Consider the following 10,312-nt stretch of genomic DNA (forward strand, 5'->3'; position numbering starts at 1 on the left):
GTTAGTTTTGCAGGCAATTTACAAAAGTTCACTTCAATAAAACATCCCCAATCGGCCAGGAACCACGCCAATTTAACACAACCTCTCGCAAACTAAGAGATGATATCCAGCTGCAGGTAATTTACTAACAGGACAGGCACAGCTTGTTAGTTATAATCAGAAAACCGTATAAATACAGGGGATACACGTGTATGTTAGATGTAGGCCTATGGTGATAATCTGGCAGAGAGTCGTTTGAATGGAAACAGGCTTGAGTCATTCAGACAGGCTCTGATCTAGGACTGTAAACTGCACAGCAATATTTTGGCCTTGTGTTCTGTAGCGTTCTTGTATTAAGACAAGTTCCATATAGATCACATATCTGTAACTCATGTAGAGTCAAAGTATGTGCAGCTGAATTTGTGTATGTCCACCACAGTGTTAGAGCTCACGAGATCAGGTGAAAACCTTGTGCGCTGTCCATGGTCCTGAAATTCTAGTGTAATAAAACTGTATTAAGGAAAGTTTCTTTTTCCTTTATTAAGGGGAAGTTTTTCACTTCATTAATGTAAATGAGTAATAATGTAATGTAATGTAAATGAAGAAGTTTTGTTGCTGCTGGTATTGCGTGACTTCTTTAGTTTGGAGGATCCAGGTCATCTCTGAGTTCATTTAACAAATTTAGAATTCAAATTTAGAATTCAGCCGGCTCAGTAATCTATACATTTCTACGTCTTTACGTCTACGTATCGTCTGCAGCCATATCAAGCGCAGAAAAACAATTTCTGCGTTAAATATCAGCGCAATTATCATGTCGCAAATCAGTTTCTGCGCATGATTTAAATAATATTCTCCCTATATTTTGCACCTTGAAAAAACAACTCCAAGAAGTTGATATGCAACAGAAAAACAAAAATCTCTGAGTTCTCACTTTTTGCTCACAGTCGTGTCATTGCACTCTCTTTACACCAAAACTCAGTTTGCACTCGAGCAACAAATCTTGTTTTTGGACTTCCTGAAGTCCTTCAATACCACATCTGACATACAAACATACAACCATCTGTTGAGAATTTAAGAATGTCTTTTTGGACTGACGTTACCATCTCCCACTTCTTCACTCCCGACTGTTTCCCCTTTCTCTGTCTCTGTCACAGCAGGCAGGACACTCAGTCCTGTAGGACATCAGATGCACAGCCATCAACAGAGTCCAGCTACCTGCAGGCTGTGGACAGTCAGGGTGTCCCTCTGTGTCTCTCCTGCCAGCAGCCCTGCTCTACCACAGGTGGAGAGTGGGACACTCGATTCTGCAGCCACAGGTATCGCAACACTAACTACATACAGTTAGAGGGAAAGCTACGGGCTAAACTGGACATTTCCAACTTGTAATAATTTAAGAATTGCTCAAAAAGTTCTGGAGCAGATTTGTAGATAAATATAGATCTCAGTGCACCTGATGTGAGGTTTACTGCAACAGACCTGTCTTTGATTAGATGTCAGCCAAACAAAAACATATTAAATCAACTTTCACACAGTTTGGGAGATTTTTCCCCCCCAAAACTTCCCTGTACTCATTGTCCTCTGCGCAGAAGCCCACCCATCTGGCACCAAAAAATTCAATTATATTCAGAGCTTTAAGAGTTTGTGTGCAAAACAAACTCAGAAACACAGCAGTACAATGTTGACTTCACCCTGTTGTTTACTTTCTTTGTAGAAAGAATACTGTTTGCTCAAGACTAAAATAGATTAGACTTCAACTCTTGCATGTATAATGGTCTTTTTCCAAATCTTTTCCTGTAAATTTTTTCGGTGGGAATCAGTCAAATTTGGTCTTTACCAAACTTGATACCATTACCAATGTAAAACAAAGTTTTTTATGGAAAATCTAAAACAAACCTCTTTCGGTTTAGTTTTTCTGTCCTTCAAGAAGATGCTGCACCTTTTCCTGGCAGTCTTAATTCGATTAAATGGTTTTCAAAAGCCAGCTTCTGTTTTTTAACCAACATGAGAAAAACTTTCTCTGCGCTTTCAATAGAATGATTTTTATAATAGAAAGAAGTTAATCACAAGTTTCTTTCTGTAGTGCAGATGTTTCTGTGTGCTTTGACCCGAAGGTGTCAGGACGAGTTCCAGTTGCGCTCCAGCCAGACTTACATGCGGTCTCAGGTGTTGGAGGCAGAGCGCGGCATCTGTCAGCACTGTGGCCTCCACGCCCATGACCTGTTCATTAAGGTCCGTGATGCTCCACCCTCCCAGCGAAAGGAGATCCTGGAGAACACTTGGCTTACCCAGCTGCCAGTCAAACAGGTGGGACATAGAGCAGAGGAGGCTACTGTTTCGTATTTGTCTCTCATCCATGTTTCAGGAAAACTCCACCAATGAGCTGAAGAAACATTATTTTTTTTCAAGTGCCAAGCAGCCATTAACTAGGGTAGTCAGTCAGTGCAACGAGGCAAGTTGTGTCAATGTGAAATTCAAGGGGAAAAAACAACAAGTCAAATACCAATTCCACATCACTGTTTCTGTCAGTTTATGTCATATTTCTTTCCTGTAGACCTTTATACAACCAAAGGAGTTGCCACAGTGGCGTGCAGCAACTTTTACAGAAAGGCGAGCAGAGATGTCTTTTATCGGATTGTGTTTTATTCGTTTACATAAGCTGACAGCCCGCTGCAGCTTGATTTACTTTTCCTGGATGGCTTCACCTTTCTGCACTCCTTCCTGACTGAAGAGCTGTGTCAATCCCAATTCCAAAAAAGTTTGGATGCTATAGAAAATGTAAATAAAAACAGAATGCAATGATTTGCAAATCACAAAAACCCAGATTTTATTCACAGTAGAACATAAACCAATAAACCAATAAACCAAATGTTTCAAGTTTGACATTTTACTCTTCCAAAAATATTGGCTGTTTTTTAATTTGATGTCAACTAATTAGGTTAATGAGCAACAGGTCAGTAAGACGAAAGGGTACTGAAAGGAGCATCTAGATGAAGTGATGCTACACAGTGGTAGGCATACTCTCCCAACTTTTTTTTAAACATTCTGTTCCTGTGAAATTTAAAATGACTTTTTTATAGGGTACATTTTCTCAGTTTACACATTGAATATGTTTGGTGTGTTCTTTCTGAATAAAATATGGGTTTATGAGATTTGCAAATCATTGTATTCTGTTTTTTTATTTGTGTTTTATACATTGTTCCAACATTTTCAGAATTGGGGTCATAGTCTGTATATGTCTTCTAAATATTACTTTACATGAAACAGTGTTACTTGTAAATTGAACATAAAATATTAAAGTTTACTGTGGCTGTTCTGTGAGGACGATATATCTCTAAATGAAAAGCTATTAGAGTTCAGAAACACAGCCCTACAGCTTGATTTTAAAAAGTCTTTTAAATATGTGTATAAACAGGAAGGTGATATATTAGCAAAACAGCTGGTTAAACTTAGTATGTAAACTTAATAAGCAAACTTGCCTGTTTTATTAAACCGGATATGGTAGCAGCTGGCACTCCTCTGCCTTAAGGCTTTCTTTGCTAATGTGCTAAAGGAATTATTAAAAACTTTTATTAAAAACACTGCACAATAAAACGTATTTGCGACAACAGTAATTCGCAGATTGATGGTTTGCTTGCAAATGCTGGGTCCATTTCCACAAAGCATAGATGGTAAGTGATCTCAGAGCGGTAAAAGCAGACCCAGCGGCAGATTGGTTAACACGGTCTCTGCTATCAGTATCCTGTCAGAGATTATGGGTTAATGCTGCTGGTTTCTCAGCTTGACATGCTCAAGTTATTGTTAACAGGACAAAAACTTGAGCTTGAGCACAGACGTGCCTTCAAAAATGCTTATCCCATAAAGATGTCTCTGAGTCAAGCAGAGTTAATCCTGCTTCCAGAGACAATAGCCAAATGAGACCAAAAAAGCCAGTAATATACAGGAAGCCTTACGATATACTATTATCTGAGAAGAAAGCAGAAGGGGATTCTTTTTGCTATGTTTTAATTGATGTTTTTAGATTTTACATCATGATGATCATGATCATTTTTATATATGCAAATATTTAATATTTAATACAACTACATGGAATCTCATTATACTTCTCATTATCAAAAAAAAACAGAGTGTCTGTTTGGAAAATTATCTGTTTCCCTTTAAACAGGAAGCAATGGGTGGGTGAACTGGGTGGGTGAACTATTTGGTGATTAGCACCCACATTACCTGAGGGAATTTTATTTTGATGTGGTTGGATGTTTCAGGTGTTAAGATTTTTTTTTTCATATAAGGATGCTTTCTTCTCAATATTGAAAATTTGTACCAACTTTGTTAAACAAACAGTCATCAAAATGCATCAGTCTCTCTATGTGAGTCAAAGAACTGACAAGGAAGACCATTTTTTGTGTGTTTATGTAAGTGCAAAAATAAAAGCACCCTGTACTCCCCATCCCACCCACCTACGCACATATGCATCTACTCACACACACACACACACACGCAGGTTGATCTGCACTCCAAGGGGCCAGCTCCCAGTAAATGGATTGCTGGGCCCATTGATTTTTTTTCCCAGTGCCAGGCCTCGACCAGTAAGCCTATTTGATTTGGTTGGCTGTTATCCTGCAAAGCCAGCCCCCACCCCCCACCACAAACACACACTCACCCTCCTCCCCTCTTTCCAGTGCCGCCGGCAGAAGCATCAGCGCCGATCGATGCACCGAGCTTTAGAGGAAACAAACTCAGCCACATGATAAGACACCAGTGGTGGAGAAGCCTTGAGATTATAGGCTCATTCTTCGGCTCATACTGGGGGGGTTTGGTACGTGTGTGTGTGTGTCTATGTGATTGAGAGAGAGAGAGAGTGAGAATGGTTATATGTGTCTATGTTTGTACCTTGGGCTCTCTTTTTGGCGTGCATGTGTATAACAGAATTTAGGTGTGGCTGTAATGGTATTTTGATGCGCGTGTGGATTTTCAGGATGTGTTAAGGCCTTTAGGTGCTCGTGAGAGGAGCTTCAGTATGTGTGTAAGTGTGCAGTAGTGAGGTAAGGTGCACCAAAGTGCATGCTTTTGGCACAAAAGCAGGCTCAATTGACTTGAATGTGTGAGAGCTTGTGTGAGAGTGCCTGTGTGTGAGTGTGTAAGAGAGAGATCTGAACTCTGGCCCTGTGAGCAGGCCTGTTCTTTAAATCTGTTGGGATCAATTCCAGCTCCCTGCCTTAATGTCGGCAGAGTAGTTCTCAAAGTAGGAAAATAGATTTCTGGCCCTGAACTCTTCCCACCAGGATTCTCTCTCTCTATTGTCTTCAGTTCTTCCACTTGCTTGCTCTCTTTTTTCTTTTTGTCTCTGTTCTCTGTCATCTTCCCATTCTTGCTTTCTGTTTTCTCCAATTCTTTTTTCCTTTTTATATTTTCTTAATAAAATAAATTTCAGATTCACAACAGCATTATCTAGTAAATCCACACTGTGTCCAGTGGACCTCAGTACATTTTTACAAAGAAGCACTAGAGGTCTTCGAATTGTTCAGCTAGTTACTCATTAGCTTTGACTTATTTCTGTTGCATCTCAGACGTTCAACAACAACTTCTGCTACTGTTGACTGGTAGATTATTTTAAAAAAGAATAACCTTTTACATCACGTGGATGGTCAGGTGCACGTACGTTACTTACCTGGGAACACCTGGCATCAGGATGGACTTTGGGAAGAAGCTGAGCCAGTGGAGGCAGTGTGATCCTTTGGGCAATGTTCTGCTGGGAAACCTTGGGTCCTGCCATCCATGTGGATTGCTTTTACATGTACCACCTACCTAAGCATTGTTGCAGATCATGTACACCCTTTCATGGAAACAGTATTCTGATTAGCAAAACACTGGTGTCTTGCTGTATTTTCTGTAGTAGTCAAAGGAATTGAACTATGTGTATTTTTTATTGTGTCTGTGTTTCTACTCCTCCTCCTTTGCCTCCAAAGAGATCAGTTTAACTGATAAAATAGCTGTTACTGTGTCGACTATCCCCTTAACAATTTAAACATATATAAAAAAAAGAGCAATTAAAACAGTAGCTCACCTGAAATACTGCTCAGGATATTGTCAACAATATTGTTGCTGTGTGCAAATGCATTTTGGGTTGTTTTTTTTATCTTACTTACAAACTTACCCATTATGTAAGTTTTCCTTGTTGATGAAAACTCTCCTCCTCATCTTAATGTAGTGAAAAAAATGTGCTTTAAAATGTAATTAGCAGATTTTTTTTTTTAAAAGTCACAAAAAGTTGAGGCATTTAGGAGTGTGCACCTTAACTGTAGCACGATATTCCCAGCGGTATTTTTAACCTAATTTCTGTCAGGCAGGCTTGTGAGCTCTCCCTGATTAAGTTTCCCTCCAGCTGCCCGTAATGTAGGCCACAAACATTTTGGTGATTTATACAGCTGTACCTGAGGCAGCAAATGGTGATGGATAGCAGGAGGTCAAAGTTCGCTGTCATCAATTCGGCACAAATAATGTTTTCATCAGCTGGTCTTATCCTTACAATCACACAGGCTTACATTAATCTCAGCATAATAAACTTCCATCAGAAGCCCTTTCCTGCAGTTTGCCTTCATTATTTCCTGGATTTTGCCAGTTATGTGCTTTGCTGGGATGTGGGGGGTTTTTTTGGCTTGAGACTGTTTTTTATCTTCTTTTATTGTGAGGCGCATTGCAGAAATGTCCCCGCGGTGCAGAGATTTGTTTAATATGAATGATTTGTCTGTGCCTGTGTGTGCTGTAAAGTAACAATTTGGGTCACTGTAGAACCCAGCGAAAGACTGAGCTTTACTAAAGACATCACATCAGTGCAAAGAATGAACTTTAGCATAGATGGATGGTTTGGGAGGGGAGCGCAATCAAACGTTGTTTTAGGCAATTTAGAGCAGTGTGAGGGAACATCCGAGGGTAGCCGGTGTACTGAGACGCTCACTATTGCATTCCGGTGTGCTTCCAGCTGAACGAGATGATCCGAGCTCCAGTCGAAGGGGATTTCTGGCAGGTCGACCACATCCGTCCGGTCTACAGCGGAGGAGGCCAGTGCTCTCTGGACAACCTGCAGACACTCTGCACGGTCTGCCACAAAGCCGTATGTGCACACTCCGCATCACAGCACCCATAACAACCGCAGCACCAGCTTTTAAAGCCAAAGGGCTTAGGGGGCAAAAGCAATTTGTCTAACATTTTAAGGTGCACAGCAGATGGAGCTCTCCTTTATCCCTGTATAAAGAGAAAGCGCCATCACTCATGTTGAGGATCACATGTGCTGGCAGTAATGTGATACATGGTCAAACACATTGATCAAAAGTCATATTATCCCTCACAAAGCTATATACTGCCTATAATAACATCACATGATGTGGCTGTGTGACATTTTGATGTATAGCATGCGTTGGAAAATGCTATATATCTGCCTCTTCCCTTCTTGCACTCCTTCAATATTTCATATTTTCAGTCAGCTACTTCTTAAAAGCAGATCTGATTTGAGAAGAAACTTTTCAAAATAAGACACAGCTTTCACCGTGAGCTGAAATGTGCTTTGCTTTCACACCAGAGTGCTTTTTTTTGTCAGCTTGGAAGGAAACGCTTCACATGTTGACGTATGTAAACTGAAGCAAAGCACTGCGACTGATAAGGGGATCCTCGCACTGTTTATGCCCCCTCTCAGACACTTTAATCTAGAGATGCTCGATATATCGATCTGACTTTTCTGTGCTGACTGCAGATGTAACCTCTTACATCATGTTCCATTTTTCTCCACAGAGGACGGCTCAGCAAGCCAAAGAACGAAGCCAGAGGAGGAAGAGTGCTGCAGCTTCCAAGGTTTCGTCAGACATCAGCAGGTTCTTCACTCGGAAAGAAAACAATTAGCTGTTACGCTTTCACTTATTGTCAGTTAGGGATAGAGCGATCCAATACTTGGATCAGATAGCCTGACACCAAAAGCTAGATCAGGCATCCGTGACAGTGGGCTTATCTATGCTCTTCAGGTCTATCATGTTTTGTGTTTACTACCCCACGCATCGGCAGCAATCTGCTAACTTCCAGCAGGAGAGCTAATGTAGCTTAAAGTCAGCTAACAGCAAAGCAACAGTAATTCAAAGTGTTTCGCTCCTGCAACACCAGTTTGTCTTAATATGCGTACAAGTGAGTTGGCACGACTGAAGAGCTTCAGCGACAACATTTTGGTCCGTTTCTCTTTCTCTGTCATTATGTTTGGTTTAACACTTGTTTGGAAGCTTTTGCGTCACTCATGGTAACTTAAAGGAAATTAAAGGAGAAACTGTGACTATAAATTACAGCACTGTGCTGTAATTAATCCTACACAAAGTTGAAATAACGCTAATGCAAATAAATGTGTTTTTTTAAAGCATAAATACGTTTGTCTTTTAATACTTTACTAATGAATTGGTCGATAATCTTCTGTCTCACTCCTCAGAGTGAAAAATACACATTATTGATTTAACACTGGACCTGGTAGCAGCAGATACCTGAAGCCAAGGTATCAGTGTGGTATTAGAAGTGGAAAAATTTGACTGGTGTATCCCCAGTTACAGTCCTGGATGCTCATATTAAACTTGCCAAAGTAGTTAGAAAATGTACAAAGTTCCAAAAGTTCAGGCTTCAGATAATCAGTCACTTTTTACATGTTTTTTTTTCTGCTCTTTTCTTTGAGAGTTGATATGCGTAGTTTTATCTCAGCTACACGACTATGGTCACAGAAGCTCAACCCACCTGTTCAAGAGGGGCAGCCAATCAGAAGATAGTCAGCTTAAAGGGAAAGAGAAGACAGTATAAATGATGGACGTACAATCCTTGACCCCTGTGTTTGCATGAAGACTTCTGGTCCTATAGAACTTTATCAGACAACAGCCAGCAGCCATAACCTCGCCAGACACTTTTGCTCAGTCACTCGAGCCTTTGTTATTTGCTTAGTAACTCTTTTTAGGTCGTATTGAACTTAGGTCCAGTTTGTAAATTTTAATGGATATATGAGTCAGAAAGGAGGAGCTAAATAGCTAATCATAGGCAGGCTTAGCTCGGGACATCACGAGCAAATGAGTAATGTCATGGTAATTCCATCTTTTATACTGTATATGGAGAGAAGTTATCTAAAACGGTTTGTTTCAGGCAGCAGATGAGCCGATGGGCAAAACCAGTGGGAAGTATAAATATAGATTATTTTGAATTGTGCAAAGCCACTAGACCCTAACTGCAAGACAAAAAAACGAAAGAGAGAAACAGAGCTGAGGAAGAGCAAACTAGGTCCCCTTTAAAGGTTTGGTGCAGTTTGCACATGTAAAGGTGTTTATTCAGTTTACATAAAGACGCACTGTGTGAAGTATCAGAAGTCCCATTTGCCGTGACAGATGAGGATACAGGGCCTTTAAAGATTCTGCCTAGCTTTCAGATGCTCTCATCTGTGTCCCACTGGACCCCATTACGTTGGAAGATCTAGTAGTGGAGATTTACCTTAAAGAAAAGTGCAGTGACGTCTGCATCAAATGCAAATTCAGCCAACTCCCCTCTCGTCCCCGAACCGTCACAAGTGCGGTAGTTTTGATTTATGACGCCCCCCCCTCTTTTTTTTTTTTGCTCGAGGCTGAAATGGAGCAGGTTGTTTAGAGAGATGCTGCTATTTTAAGATTTTGCAAAGTTGGTAAAAAGTAGCAGCTCAGAGATGAATTGCGAGCTTTGTGATTAAAACTCTACAGCAGCAAACACACCCAGGTGTCCTCATTGGTGCAATCAACAAGTGTCGCCTTGTAAATCGTTTTTTTTGTCTTTATGAAAGATGGATGAGCATTCTCCGATGGAATGAAAAACCTCTTTTCACCTTGTTTCGTTTCTTCTTCTCCCGCTCTGGCGCTGTAACCGGTTTGGAATGTAAATACAGCGAGCCGTCGGTCGTTCCGACAAGCTCGCAAATCGTTTCATCGCCTCAAGTCAGGAACATTATCGTCCATGTCCACGCATCTACCTCCTCTTCAGCTGTGCTTGATGATCTGAGCAGAGCTAAAGTCAGTCAGGAGGGCTATGTTTAGAGACAGAGAGCAGAGTTACTATGGAAACAAGGCTTTAGGTTCAGCCATGTTGGGAATATTGAATCTGTTCTTGTGAGAGTTATACAATGAGCTAGACAGACATCAGAAACTCCAATCAATACCAGCAGCCTCCTGCGAGAACGAGGCCCTTGCATTCCTCCGCAGCGCGGTTTTACCTCCCCTCTCCGCTCTGAGGCTTCGCCGTCGACGTTTTAGGGTGTCGTCATGTCACGATTTGCCTGTCTGTCAGCCGTGTCAAACGCCTAACT

General features: G+C 40.9%; 1 protein-coding gene across 7 annotated transcripts in view; it reads left to right on the top strand.

Annotated features, from left to right (window-relative positions):
* The window catches only part of zranb3 (zinc finger, RAN-binding domain containing 3), a 118,357-nt gene extending 109,982 nt beyond the window's left edge, over positions 1-8,375 (top strand). For 6 of the 7 annotated variants that reach the window (XM_003440915.5, XM_019351635.2, XM_005449978.4 and 3 more), the window contains 4 exons: positions 1,134-1,295; positions 2,091-2,283; positions 6,956-7,087; positions 7,762-8,375. In XM_003440915.5, the coding sequence (XP_003440963.2) occupies positions 1,134-1,295; positions 2,091-2,283; positions 6,956-7,087; positions 7,762-7,869 (595 nt within the window). In that variant the 3' untranslated portion in view covers positions 7,870-8,375. The remainder of the gene's footprint in view (positions 1-1,133; positions 1,296-2,090; positions 2,284-6,955; positions 7,088-7,761) is intronic. The other variant, XM_005449980.4, reaches the window with a different exon arrangement.
* The last annotated feature ends 1,937 nt before the right edge of the window (positions 8,376-10,312 follow it).

The sequence above is a fragment of the Oreochromis niloticus genome, linkage group LG23 (genome assembly GCF_001858045.2).
Source record: "Oreochromis niloticus isolate F11D_XX linkage group LG23, O_niloticus_UMD_NMBU, whole genome shotgun sequence".
Lineage (NCBI taxonomy): Eukaryota > Metazoa > Chordata > Actinopteri > Cichliformes > Cichlidae > Oreochromis > Oreochromis niloticus.